This window comes from Oreochromis aureus, linkage group 23 (assembly GCF_013358895.1).
Source record: "Oreochromis aureus strain Israel breed Guangdong linkage group 23, ZZ_aureus, whole genome shotgun sequence".
Classification (NCBI taxonomy): domain Eukaryota; kingdom Metazoa; phylum Chordata; class Actinopteri; order Cichliformes; family Cichlidae; genus Oreochromis; species Oreochromis aureus.
In genome coordinates this window covers 33,915,598-33,930,226 of record NC_052963.1, presented here as the reverse complement: position 1 = coordinate 33,930,226, position 14,629 = coordinate 33,915,598, and the positions used below count along the sequence as shown (strand labels likewise).

At 39.9% G+C, this 14,629-nt stretch overlaps 1 protein-coding gene across 1 annotated transcript in view; it reads left to right on the top strand.

Moving 5' to 3' along the window:
* Positions 1-14,629, top strand: part of oca2 (oculocutaneous albinism II) — a 54,194-nt gene that overhangs the window by 5,909 nt on the left and 33,656 nt on the right. The window contains exons 3-12 of the mRNA XM_039606304.1: positions 2,186-2,287; positions 4,347-4,544; positions 4,762-4,819; positions 5,364-5,436; positions 5,649-5,806; positions 5,895-5,977; positions 7,561-7,714; positions 12,130-12,201; positions 12,745-12,810; positions 13,297-13,353. Of these exons, the coding sequence (XP_039462238.1) occupies positions 2,186-2,287; positions 4,347-4,544; positions 4,762-4,819; positions 5,364-5,436; positions 5,649-5,806; positions 5,895-5,977; positions 7,561-7,714; positions 12,130-12,201; positions 12,745-12,810; positions 13,297-13,353 (1,021 nt within the window). The remainder of the gene's footprint in view (positions 1-2,185; positions 2,288-4,346; positions 4,545-4,761; positions 4,820-5,363; positions 5,437-5,648; positions 5,807-5,894; positions 5,978-7,560; positions 7,715-12,129; positions 12,202-12,744; positions 12,811-13,296; positions 13,354-14,629) is intronic.

Sequence of the window (14,629 nt, the reverse complement as noted above, 5' to 3'; positions counted from 1 at the left end):
TGGGTCAAAGACTCAGGACCATGACAGTAAGTGCTCAATAAAATAAGTGGTGCCCTCCAGCAGAGGACAGCTTTCTGTCTGAGCTTTTTTAGGTTTGAACATCTGTCATGTGACAGATCTGGCCACATGACTTAATGGTTACCAAGCTAACTATAGTTAGCTATAGTTTTAGTATTAACAGTTATACAGACATAAGAAGACGATGCTGAGCTGAACTAAAAGAAAATCATGCTGAAGCGCCACACTTTAAAACCTTCATTTGAACTTTTTAAACATCATCATCCCCCCAAATTTTTAAAGTCTGTTTTTTAAATTATTTTTTTTATTACATAAAGGACTAATAATAAAAAAAACAGACTTTAATTTTTTTTGTTTTTTTTTCCACTACATATACAAAGACTACACATACACAAGGTTGTAGGACAACATCCAGGTAGAAACAATGAAGGAATTAGAGGAAATACAAAGATTTCCTGGAGGCAGGAAAATCAATTGACAAAATAAAACAGGAAAAAACAAAAGGGAGACTAAAACAAGGAAATATGACAGACAATGGGAACATAAATGGATGCTCATTTAGAGGACAAGTGTTCTGAATTCTTGACCTGAAAGACACACAGTTATTGTTTACTTTATGGCAGTTGGCTGTTGAACCAAGTGTGAAATAATTAAATAAATGAAATGAAATAGCCAGAATTTCGCACGAAGGATAAATGTCTTCCCCTTGTAGCCACCATGATATAACCCATTTTATTTGTGGACTGCTGCTCTGAAAACTGAGTTTAGATGTGAGGGTAGACTCGGGGAGTTTCCAGCTAACACTAGTGCTTGCAAGCTTTCTTGGTAGGTTAATAAGGTATATCCTTTAATTCACTGGGTATGCCTCAATGGACTGAAAAATGTGCACAGTGAAAAAAAAGAAAATGTGAAGAGGAACTGTTAACCTGCAAGCTTACTGATGTTTCATATCATAGATAATGCCCTATTTTGAAACATTGTATGACCAAAATTTACAGAAAATATTTAACTCAAAAAGGTCAGAGGTCAGAAATTTATTTTCCCATAAACTTCTACAGGATCAAAATCTTCTTGCACCGATAGCTCTCACCACCTAGTGGCCTTCTGATAGAATACAGGTTTAAGCCACTTCCAAAGAGAAGGTAAAACGATAGTTTAGACAAAGTAGAAAAAAACACACACTGTTTTTGCAGGAAATTCAAATGGTAGAAGTTTTTTAAGTGAAAAATAAGTCTAGTTTCATCAATGAGTTGGTCACGATGGCTGTTGGTTGTAGGTGTTCCAAATAGACCAAGTCTAAACTGTTTAGTCCAACTATTTTTTGCTTAATATCCTTTAAATACTCCGCAGTGAAGGGAAATCTTTCTGCTAAGTCACATCTACTAGACAGGATCAGAGTGGGATCATGGAAAAAAGGGAGGTGAAAACATTTGTAGACATGCAGTAAATCTCTTTATGGATGTATAAAAGTATCAGAGGGATTAATGGGGCAGACTTGCCAGATGTAATCTTGTCCTTTATCCACTAAACTTGCCGCATTCATTACTTCAAAACACCTTCAAAAAACTGTCTGTGATGAGTTCAACAAAGCCCACTAACTCAATAACAACAAATACAGGAGGTATATTTTATAACTGGAGAAATCTCTCTGAGTACAATAGAAATTTAATAGAAATGTCACAAAAAGGACACCCGACTTCTTGATCCTTATAATAATACAGTAATCAATTCCCATTACATTGTAAAAAAAATATTGTTATATAAAAGAAAAGAACTTGATTCTGTCACAGACTGGTTTAATCACCTAAAACTTTTGGCAAGCAAAGGTTAAAATACCTGAAGATTAATAGGATTAGCTGAGAGGGACTTTCCATTTTCAAAGGTTTACGTCAGTTTGGACACATTATAACAGCCACCACCTTGTGGGTTCCCTGAAACGGTCGATTACAGTGTTTAAACTTGACCACTGATACTGCACTTTCAGCATGTGATAATATGATAGATGAAAACAAATATAGTGTGTATGCGTGGCTGTTGACTATAAGAGGTTACTGGATGCAGCAGCAGGGTGATAAAGCCTTTTAATGGATCATATTTCAGAAACGCTTTGTTTGGTTACTTTCTAACCCCTTTTTTAAAAACTAATTGTATTCTGTTGCATTTGTAGTTTCAGGAATAATTTCAGTGCTGTCAACATCCTCAGAGGAAAAACAAACTCAGCCAACCTCACAGAGAGGTCGCCTCTGCTGCGATTCTCTCAAGATGACAGGTGAGTCTTTCCTCAGGCTTTTCATTGGCATATTGCTCTAAACCGTAAGATGCTCAAAATGAAATAAAAATAATAATTACACATAGGGTTAGGTAAAAAAGATAAATAATCAGTTTATTCAGTTCATTCTTAAAAAAAACTTCCACCGTATTTAGCAACTTAGCAATTGTTAGCAAGCAGTTCTTAGCTGTTACAGTGCATGAGTCATGAACTGGATAAAAGTTTATGACAAAACAGGGTCATCCACTGATTGTGTCTCGCTGTGCGAGTCTTAGCTGCTGCCAGGCTTTTATTTTAAGCCAGAAGTGATGATATTTGGACAAAAAGGCACAGTTCACTTCAGCTGTCATGTAGAATGAAACTATTTTTAAAGGCATTTTAAGATGGGAGTGTATGGGCACTGGCTCAGCTTTGGAGCCAGCCTCTAGTGGACAGAACTGGAACTGCAGGGTGTTGGGCTTTATTGACTTTTTAGGGTGATACTTCATAGTTTATGTACACACACACACACACACACACACACACACACACATGCAGACGCATACAAACATGCAGTGTGAAGCCAGCATTTTCATTTGAGCTTAACAAAAGTGCAAATTTACTCTGCTAGTGGCTTCCAAGCAGTTTTGAGCTTGGGTTATCAGTCAGGATCAGAGTGAAGACAATATGATCAGAGTTACTTATGCAGTATTTCTAAGGAGGCTTCTCAGACAACATACAACCAGCCAGCACTTAATGTATTAGAAATTTCAAGTTTTATGCTACGTTGACATGCTCAGTATTTTTAATACTGAGCAGCTAATTGAGATATTAGAACCTCACTTATAATAATTTTGTTCCATCTACTACTGACCTGTACAATGGTCATATCAGAATCTATCATTTGTGACACTGCTTTCTACAAACAGTTACACAGATGTGGACTTGCAACCCACACTACCCATTTTGTGACAGATGAGGTCAGCCAGGAGTCACGATTAACTTTTGCAGATGATATTGTGATCTGTAGTGAGAAAAGGAAGCAGCTGGAGGAGAGCCTGTAGAGGTGGATACTCTGGTGAGAAGAGGATTAAAGTCAGTAGAAGCAAGACAGAATATATGTGTGTGAATGAGAGGGAGACAGGTGTAACAGGAGGGAGGAAGAGAGGAAGACCACAGAGAAGATTAATGGATGTAGTGATGGAGGACATGCAGTGGAGGATGCTGGAATATGGTGAGGTGGAGGCAGATGATCTGCTGTAGCTTCAAGAAAAATAAGCTTTAGTAATCAAAAAACACACTTAAATGACTAATAAGTTTTAAAAAATTTCATAAATATGTTTTTTTGTAATGTCTTATTATATGTTATCTGGAAATTGTCATTGTTAACCTCCAAGGTTTTTACCGAAGCAGTTTTATATGCTTCTGAATATTTTTCCTTAAAAGTGGACTGTGTGGGTGTGTGTGTGAGTGTGAGTGTGAACGTGTATTCATATCATTGTGGGGACCAAAAATTGGAAGTTTACTATACTTGTGGGGACCAACAGCCCTTATGGGGACCAAAGTCCCAGTCCCCACGAGTTTGAAGGCATTTTTGAGACTCAGAATGTGGTTTTAATGACAGGGTTACAATTGGGTTATTGTTAGGTTTAGGGTAAGGTTTAGGGTTAGGCATTCATATTTAATTGTTAGTGTTAGGGCTAAGGGGCTAGGGAAAGCATTATGTCCCCACAAGATATGAATACCCAACATGTGTGTGTGTGTGTGTGTGTGTGTGTGTGTGTGTGTGTGTGTGTGTGTGTGTGTGTGTGTGTGTGTGTGTGTCTTTAATGCCTCATGTTAGGCACAAATACAATGGAACATTAGTGGTTGTATTAAATGAAATGACTCATCCTACAAGTGTGTTGTACTGCCCTTCTTACAGGGTTGTACTACAGACTTATGGGATGATGGGAGAAACATTTTTTAATTTTAGACCTCTGCGATCTGCAGCTGCTGCCTTTGAGTGTTCTGTTTATTTTTTTGTATCGAGGTTTTAGTGATTGATGAAGGGCTGAGACTGTGATTATTCATTTTCCAGCATAACCTACATGACCCTACATGACCCCAGCTTTGTTGGAGTTGAGGAGCCCTGGAACAACGGCTCCCTGGACGTGGAGAGGCGGTATCGGCTGGGCAGCGAGGTCACCAGCCTGTCGCTATCGCGCTCCAGCTCCTCGGAGAAGTACGACCCTCTGGACAACCTCAACCTCAGCTTCAGATTCACAAGCAATGTGAAGTGAGTCCCAACTTCTTTTCTGCATTTGATCCCTCACTGTGATGCCATTATTCCTCAGAGAAACAGATAAAAGTGCTTAAGGAAAAGTAGGGCCAGTGGAAAAAGATAATCATTATCATGTTACAGATTATGGGGCCTGAGCCTCTTGGTTTAAAACCAATAATATCACACCAACCTCATTCAATTTTACTCACTATCCACTTTTTGGTCTTTCCAGATGCTGCTTCAAAGTCTCCAAAACTGCCACCATCTTTGCGTTTGTTGTTCTCTGCAGTGTAAGTATATATGTCCCTGTAGAACAGACACCACCGCATAATAAAATGGAAAGTATAACATGGTGAAAACCTAATTACTACAAAAAAAGCTGTTTGGTATTACTGAAATCACTGAAAGTTAATGATAGCTAGGTCAGCTGCTTTCCTCTGGTTTTTAATACTAACCTTAGCTAATCACCTCTTGGTCTGTTTACTCTTCACTGGATTAAATCAAATAAAACACCACATTTGAGACCACTGTCCATTTTCATAAAAACTGCATCCACTGAATCTGTGTAGCGCATCTTTGTGGTGGGGGTGTGTGGTTTGTGGTTCAGGTGTAGGAGGGAGAGGTGTGGCAGGATGGCTGGCTGGTAGTGGACGCAGGGGAAAAGCGGAGCTGTCTGCAGAGACAGTGCAGCTCCAGCTGGGCAAAGCGTCAGAGCTGTTTTCCGTTGTAAACACTGTAAATAAAGCAGTGTGTCGTCACTAAAAAGTACCTGCTGTGATCCTGTTTAAAATATGTTTTTTATAAAATATACCGATGATTTTATTCTGGTTCCAGCTGTTCTTCAGCATGTATCCTGATCGAGACAACCCCTGGAGGATGGTGGCAGTCTCTCCCACAGAGAGTTTCTGTATCCTTTCCAGTGACTTACCGTAGACATGCCCTACTAGTTCTGAGATCACAGCAAAGAGGAGAGGGCTGGAAAATGAAGCAGGGTTGTTGTACATCGAGTATGAGCCATGTTAACACACTCCGGGCGTGGATTTAATGCCCCCGTTCATTTCAAATGCACAAAACATTCAACGTGTCCGGATTTTTCTCTTGACCGCCCACGTCTCACAGCAATGAATGTGACTGATTTTCGGGACAATGCTTTACTGAAGCTACAGGTGGCTGGGCCTTTTGCAGGGGGGATGATAGATTTGACCACTCAGGAGTACATCCTCATCCAGGTAGAGCAGACCGAGCAGCCAGGACAGCGGCGGAGGAGGACTCAGCAGGTGAGAGCAGCCTCGAGCTCCATCTTCCTCACAGTATTATTACACTAATGAGATTCTGCCTCGTTTATACTGTGCTGTTTGTAAACAGGTGACTCATAATTGGACCATCCCTCTACATGCAGAAAGAAGCGACCAGATAGTGGAAACAAAAACCTTTGAGATGCTCAGCAGGTACTCAGAATACTGTGACAGTATATTGATATGACCGCCTTGGTTTTAATGGTCACACGGGCCTAAAAGAAGAACCGCTGATTATCACTGGGGTTGTTTATGTGATATACAAAAACAACAAAACCAATAATAATTTTAAAGCTAACCTTTCTGACTTTTAAAGCAGTGTAGTTTGCAAGCTTTCTACCACCTTTACTGTCATATTTCTGACTCTTTGTGTGTGCATTTATCATTTAGAGTGTGTAACATTTATCCCAGTTAGAAGCCACTGGTGTCAGAGACATGCACAATATATCCAGTGAGCAATTCTGGACTGTCTGCTGGTTCAAGAGAGCAACTCTTTACTCTCTGTTCTGGTTTATTTTAAAGTCACTTTCTTTGGCTTTTTTTTTTTTTTGCTTGATAAGCCTGGACATGTTTTCGACTTGATCCGCATTCCTGCCTCTGCCTTTGGTCAGGAGCTCTGCAGATACAAATGGCTGAGATGAGTTTCTGGGCTGAACCTTTGAGATACGATGCACAGAGAGTTTGAAGTAGAGCTGCTGCTCCTTCACTTTAAAAGGAGCCAGCTTGAGCATCTGACTAGATCCCTCCTGGGTGTCTCAGCTCTGAGGTTTCTGGGGCTCAAACATTGAACAAATCTCTGTGGGATGGCCTTCTTTCATCTTATCAATATCACTGAAATTACAAACATCCTGTCTCAGAGGGATGCTGAAAAAGTAATTCGTGCATTTGTTACTTCTATGCTGGACTGATGTAATTCTTTATTATCAGCTTTAAGAAGCTCCTTGTCGTTCCTACAGTTTCTAAAAATAGAAATGGGAGGCAGAGCCTTCAGCTTTCAGGCCCCTCTTTGGAACCCAGCTTGGATTCAGGAGACACCCTCTCTTCTTTAAGATTAGGCTTAAAACTTTCCTTTTTGATAAAGTTCATATATTTATGACTGAACCATCCCTTAGTTTTGCTGCAATAGGCTCAGGCTGGTGGGAGACTTCCCATGATGCACTGAGACCTTTTTCACCACTGCTCCTTGACATGATTAACTTTTGTCTTCTCTCTTCTGCGGCTTGAGTTTTGTGCTGTTTGTAGTCCCTCTTTTTCTCTTTTATTCCCCCTCACTCCCCCCCAGTTATGGCAGATGGCTGCCCCTCTCTGGGCCTGGTTCTGTTGGAGGTCTCTTCCTGTTGAAAGGGAATTCATCCTCCCCACCATCACTAAGTTCTGCATAGAGTGTCGTCCTGTTGTGTCTCCCTATAAAGACTTTACTGTAGGTGATGTACTGTAATGATTGGTGTTGTGAATTAATCCCACAGAAATAAATTTAAATGAAAAACAATTAATTGAATAAAATGTGTTTGATAGGTGCCACTGATTATGAAAGTGCTATGATCCCCACAGAAAAGGAGCAAATTAAACAATATAACTTGACAGCCTTGTTGAGCATGGCAAGTATTATATGACTTAAGGTGTTTCTGGTGTTTTGTCTTTGCTGATAGATTTCTGACAGACGGTCGTAATTCCAACAAAAGCAATGAAAGATGATCATTCCCACCATTCTTGTTCCCATTTCATTTCCTGCACAGTGATCCCATCGCCATCACAATTCAGGCGTTCCTGCAGGATAACGAGGTGGTGCCGCTATCCATGACCCACCAGTCGCTTTACGTCAGCGTGGAGACACAGGTGGCCATCGCTGGAATCATCCTGGCCGGGGTCTATGTTCTCATCATCTTTGAGGTAAATAGCCTGTGGTGCTCACGCTCTCTTACGGGTGATGAACGAGCTTGTTTTCGGTGTCTGTGGCCTAGTTTGAAATGTGTAACGCACAGTTCAGCGCGGCCCGCGAACAACAACGACACACACTCACACAAGAACACTGGACCGCACGTGTGATATTTCTTATGCTACGAGCACAAAGTAAACAGAAGTATGCTCAATGCGTCAGAATGACCACTGGGAAACTGTGAATCTCCAGAGCTGCGTTTAGTTCAGACATCATTTTTTAATCCGAGAATTAAAAACATTTCACTGTCAGTGAAAAAAGAGCACAGGTGGGATTTATAAAATTGATTATGGCTGAATTCCATTCAGCTGCTCCACTTTCAGGCTCCTGATATTGTTCATGCTGGCTCACTGTCACACTCCTATGGCCTGCAGGGACACTTGAAATAGAGCAGAGCAATCGTTAACGGTATAAGCAGCACCTGTGCTTTTCCTACTCTGCCAAGTCAAGGAAAAAAAAAGAGCCTCACCGGTAGCTCATTGCCACAGGTGTTGTTATTTCGCCTGATTAGACTTCTTCTTCTGCCAGTGAGCATGTGCAGTCTGTGCCTCAGTGGCAGCGCCGCCCCACTTGTGTTAACTTTATTAGATTCGATGCACCTGTCAGAGCAGGACAATTGACCCTTTGCTAAACTTTGCCCTCCTCAGTTGATGGTGCCGAAGTGTGTCTATGATTGCACATAGTACTGGACTGGGATTTGGCAACACTGAATGATGACCGCTCCCAACGCAATTAAATCAGACAGATGACAGCAGCCGCGCAGAAATGGGCAGCTATGTTATTAGTTTAAAAAAAAAGCTACTTCTGTGTCTGTTAAACCCTGATTAAACTGGAAATTACTATAAAATGACAGTGTTCCTCATATTATATGTTGTATTTTCCAATAAGAATTCACTTAATTGACTAAAAGATGAGCTCTGTTGACATGGGTCTGTGGACACTACAGACTGTGCTGAACTTAAAGAAAGTCATTTATTGATTGATTGCAAAACAGAGCCCAATGAGGAAAACCTGAAAACAGACTGAGGAGAATCACTAGACCAAGGAGAACAGATGCTCTGACAAAGGGGGAGGCAGCAACTGTAAATTAACACACAGTATGGCAGTAGAGGAAGTGGAGACAGGTGGAGAAAGAGAGACAGCTGAACTAAATCACAGAAGAGGAGACAAAAGCAAAGCACCAGGCTCAAAATAAAGCAGGAAATGAAATAAGCTCATAGAGCTCCCCCTAAAGGTCAAGGGCTATACTAAAACTGTGATGTTTTACAATGTTTATATCACAGCATGCAGCCATGCAAACTTTGACCTATGACCTTTAAGCATTACATAATAAAGTCGTATATATTTTATTATCTTTACCCATATGATTGGAACAGAATTGGCTGAAATCTTCAGCTGTTAAAACGTGACATTTTCAGATATGCAGTGTATGATTTTGCAATACTTTGTAGTCATTGTGACATCAAAGGGCATTCAATTAAAAAACATAAAGTGGTGGTTTCTTGAATTTTTTTTTCAAGGTTAACTTTGACATTGGGTGCTAATAATGAAGGTCAAATGCTCGTACTGAATTTCAAATTTGGTGTGACCTTGACCTTGACTTGATTTTTGCCAAAATTAAATCAGCTCAATCTGTTATTGATATCTACCATCACACAAAATTTGAGCAGGATATCTTGGAAACTGTGGACCATAGACTGCTAACAAACAAACAAACAGAACAGATTGCATGCTCCCCCCCCACTTCAGAGGGAGAGTGAACATTAAACTTGACACAGATGAATTAAACTCTAAAACAAGACCGGATTAAATGCACTAAGGGGAAAAATACATAAAACAATATAAACACTTAGAAAACCAAGAGTATTTAGATACACAAAATTCCAAAAACACTGTAAATTGACTTAGGACCTTGATATGATATGACCAGCAGTGCAACATGTCTTGTTTTGGTTGAGCTTTTTAACATCCATGCAACCAAAAGTCTTTTTGCAACCAGAGCACCTCCCCCCTGCTGGACACTAAGAAGAATGCATGTTTCAGGCAGCAGTCAGATAATTTTCTGATCTGCATCATTAATGGATGATTAAGATTTGACTTTTATCATCAGATGAGTATCGATCTCTGACACAGCAGCCGCTATCACTTTGAGGAGGTTCTTGGTTTGTGGCTTTAGATTCGCGTTTTACTTCCACTCGGCGTTTGCTTGTTTAAATCAGACGGACGCCTCTGTCTGAGAGCATGTGAACTCACTAAACTGTACCGACGAGGTCACTGGGACATGAAAGTCAAGCGCAGGCCGTGAGAGATGACAGCGCAGTTTTACTCTGCACGCTCGCTCATGCGTCGCTTGTGTAACTGACAGATCCTCTCACAGAAGCTGTAATTCAAAGACAGAGGGATCGTCTCAGAAAGAGATGAGCATGCAGTGCATGAGCGCTCAGACATCAGGATGCTGTCTGACTTTGGCGCTGTCAGGTCTCCATTTGCTAATGTCTCACTCCTCCACAGAGTTATGCTTTTAGTCTCTAGTCTGATAACTTGACACAGGCCTCCTAATGAGTGAGTGCATATGCAGTCTCTCACATTTAGGGTATTCTGAATGCTGAGCTCAAACAAAGGGATTTGTCAGTGTTGGTAATTGGGCACCAGTTTGTGATTTTTTTTTTTTAATGGGCATTTCAGTGAAATGTTCCAAAAGATCTGGAGTAAAGAACTGTGATGTAATTTTTATTTTGTCAGTTTTGACACAGGCTGAGGCTGAAGAAAGTTTGGCTGCTTTTGTTCCACTTTACTCATTATTTAAGCAGAAGTATTAAGACAAATAGATTATAAATGTCTACAGAGCATCTGAGCTATTATTCATTGTGAGTGACAAGACCCAGTTTAGTGCTGAGCAGTTCACAAAGGTCGGTAATGCATTAAAGACACTGTGACTGTGATACTGTTGTTTTTAACTGACAGCAGAATCAAATCTTATTTTTACCAATAAAAAAACAGAGTCAGATCTGTCAATAAAAACATGTTAACTAAAGGAAATAAAATGCAAAAAACACACAGAGTGTCTGCGAAGGTTTTCAGTCATCCAGGTCTTCGCAGTCTAACCCCTTTTGGGGGACACTCCCATTGGGCTTAAAATCTGGCTCACTCCACCAACTGCTCTCAGAACTGAAGAAGCTTCTCAAATGAAACTTCTTGAAGAAACTTAAGGAAGTCCAGACGCTTTTCTTTCCAAGCTCCTGAGAACACACAGAGTGGCATAAAATTTATTTCTGCAATTTCTGCAATTAAAGCTTAAAAATCAAGAGTAATTCAGATGTCAAAATGTCTTTTTTGGCATTTAAAAACATTCATTCATTTCTTTTTGTGCCTGGAGCCAAATTTTGATGGTTTTGCAACATGAATGCACTTTTACTGTGTCAGTAAAAGATTTCTGATTTACTGTAAAAAAGCAGCGTTTTCATCATTAAACAGTTTGCTTTCTATATTTACTATATACACAGTAGTTGTTCTACATAATAAATAATTTACAGAAATGTTACAGTTAAATCCCAAAATAACAAGCATCCGTCTTTTGAACACAACATGAAATGTTAAAGGATCATTTGTGCTCATCACGGCCTCATTTTAAGCTGCATTATATTTTTGTGTGTGTGGTGATGAGCGCCTCTGAACAGTACTGTGGACTTGTATGTGATATTTTCTTGACCTTTGATAGTTCACCCTAGATAAAAATGACAAACCATTATAGATCTTGTGGATCACGAGACTTTCTTGATTCCTCATCCCAATCGCTTCAGCTGTCATTCACACAGGTGCTTTCTCTTATTTATAATAGTCCTGAGAATAATATCAGTAATGGTAGCAGCAGAAAACCTCACAGAAGACCACCTCTGTAACATAAAATCAAATAGAACACGCAAGAATAACAGATGTAAATAATTATCAGTGTTTGCCTGCCTATTTGTGATTGTTTGGAGCTCTAATACTGTTTTCTGCCCTTTTCCCTCAAATTAAACAGTTAAAATGAAGAAGTATTTTATTTACCAACAAAACAGACTAATTTGTATTTAAAATATCCTAAAAAACAGTGTTCTTTTTCACATTAGGATTATGATTTTCTTTAGTCAAAGCCACAGGAGGATGGTGATGCAGATGGACAAAAGAGCCAGGCATGTGACTCCTACTGTATAACAATAAACGTTTTAAAGAAATGTTTTTTCAAACCATTCCTTCCTCCAGAGACGGCATCAGAAAGAACAGGAATGTTAACACTGCTAAAAAAATCTGAAGCTTATTTACAGTGTTAATGTGAAGGTGAGGGCTTGTTTGTTTAGAAGTGAGTGTGGTAAATGTTTTGTCCTTTCAGATTGTGCACCGCACCCTGGCTGCTATGCTGGGATCTTTGGCAGCCTTAGCTGCTCTGTCTATCATCGGGAATGTAAGTCTCTCTCACTATTTGATTTTACTGATTCTTTTAGGGATGCAGTGGTACCTTCAGAACACATTATGAACGCTTTAACATATGATTCATGTATTTGAGTTATGGTTGAACAGTTATTCAGGCATGTAAGCAAACTGGTTGTAAGTTTTGTGCCACACAATACAGACAAAACCAGTGGAAACTGCAGGATTAATTTCTGATCATAATTTCTGTCATTCATTAACATCTATGTGTTTCCAAATTTAGTCACTGGCCCAAGTTTGAGAGTAGTGGACATTTTCTCTTCAGTGGGACGCTTTGGGAACAGAGCAGTCATTCGTGGTCCCAGTTCCACCTGTGCTTTTGTCTGCTGTGGCAAATGAAGCAGGAACTGGGCCAGCGAGGAGTTGCAGCAGTGTTCAGACACAGCCGTACCCAAAAGTTTAACACTGTTAACGTGTCTGATCATCATTTATTAACCTTGTCCTGTTGTTTTGTTCCCCTTCAGATCCAGAAATTCTTGATAAATCTGTGTAATTACATTCTCTGTCTCTCCCACAGAGACCCAGCCTTGTTACAGTGGTGGAGTGGATCGACTATGAGACGCTGGCTCTTCTGTTTGGCATGGTGATTAACTCCTCACATGTTCACTGACTCAACAAATCTCAGAGCATTAAAAAAAAAGCTCTCTGATCTTCTCTCAACTTCACTCTGCGCCCTTTCTATCAGTCTTCTGAATGTCTGACAGCGAAATACATTTCTATGGAGGCGAGTGAAACGAACAATAAAAAAAAATCCCGTCTCCATGGAAACAAACATGTCCTGAATATGTCAGGTTTGGTATAAAATTATGAAGAGGGAGTTTGAGACATTTCTGGAATCCATTTAAAAGCAGTTTGAGCTTACCTGTAAAAACATTTTTGAACTCATCGCAATGATAATAAGGACGATAATAAAGAGACAAGACTATTAATGAACCCTGGAACTGGCACATATTTCATTCTGACCATCTCATCTAAGATAAACAGCTTATCTTCTTAGGGGACCGTTTCTGAAATCTCAGAGGGAGACGTAATCTTACTTAAAGGAAAATTCTTCTTTTCAACATCACAGATGGTGCTGGTGGCCATTTTCTCAGAGACTGGCTTCTTCGATTACTGTGCAGTGAAAGTAAGTTGATTTATAATAATACTAATGACGATGATAATAATTGATGTTGATGAGAAAATTAGAAAAAGTCTGAATGAGAAAGCTTTTTCTCTCTGAAAGAGATGGCAGCAGGGTTAAGGTTTGCAAAGCTGCATCTGAACAAACCTCACGACTTCTGGAACAATGTTCTTTGAACAGATGAGACCAAAGTGGAGCAGTTTGTCCACAATGTGCAGCAGCATGTTTGGAGAAAACCAAACAGCTCATACCAACTGTCAGCACGGTGGTGGAGGGGTAATGATTTGGGCACCCTGCAGTCATTGAATTGATCGTGGACTTCTTTGTAAACCAAAGTATTCTAAAGTCAAATAGGAGCCCATCTCTGTACTACAGCTAAAGCTTGGCCCAAACCAGGTCGTGAAACAGGCCACTGATCCCAAGCACAGCAGCAAACTTCTAACAGAATGGCTGAAAAATAAGAGAAGCTGCAACGGCCCAGCCAGACCCCGACCTGAAAGAAATGCTTTGCATGAATATCCACAATCCTCAATGATCTGAAGCGATGCTGCAAAGAAAAATGGGCCAAAATTCCTCCACAACCATGTGAGAGACTGATAAAGTCACATTTACCTCAAGTTATTGCTGCTGGTTCAACAAGCTGAGGAAAACTCTCTTTGTCACATGACTGTAAGTAAGTATGCCGCTTGAAAAAGTTCACTTTTGATCATGTGGGATCCTGTGCAACCTACTTAAACTTATAAGGTGACAATTTTTTGTCAATACAAAATATTTCTTGTTTTTTTTGCATAAGATAATTTTAGCACGAGATGATAACTTCTGATGAATGTCTTGTGTGCGCTAGATTAAAAAAATAACCTCAAGTTATTTAAGGGGGTCTGTAGGATACTGAGCGGAAGTGTATGAAATTAGCTGCCCGCTTGTGAGATGTCTCGACAGGCTTTGAGCTATTTCTGAAATTAGCAGCAACACACGACACGCCTGTAGTTTTGATTTTGACTCATCCAATGTCACAAAGGTTCACAAAGGAGGACCTTTCCAACGTCAGACAACCTATCAAGTTTGGAAATCTATCTTTACATCCTGACCTAAAAATACAGTAACAGCAGTAAAGGCTGACAAGGATGATATTTGTTGTGTTTTGAGGTGAAGTTCAGAAAACTAAATCTTCAAAATAATCAGATTTTATGTTTTTTATTTTGGGAAGAAGTGCTCTTTAACTGCAACTGTAAAAAAAAAAGAAAGAAGCGCTACAGTTTCACAGTCCTATCTATCCTCC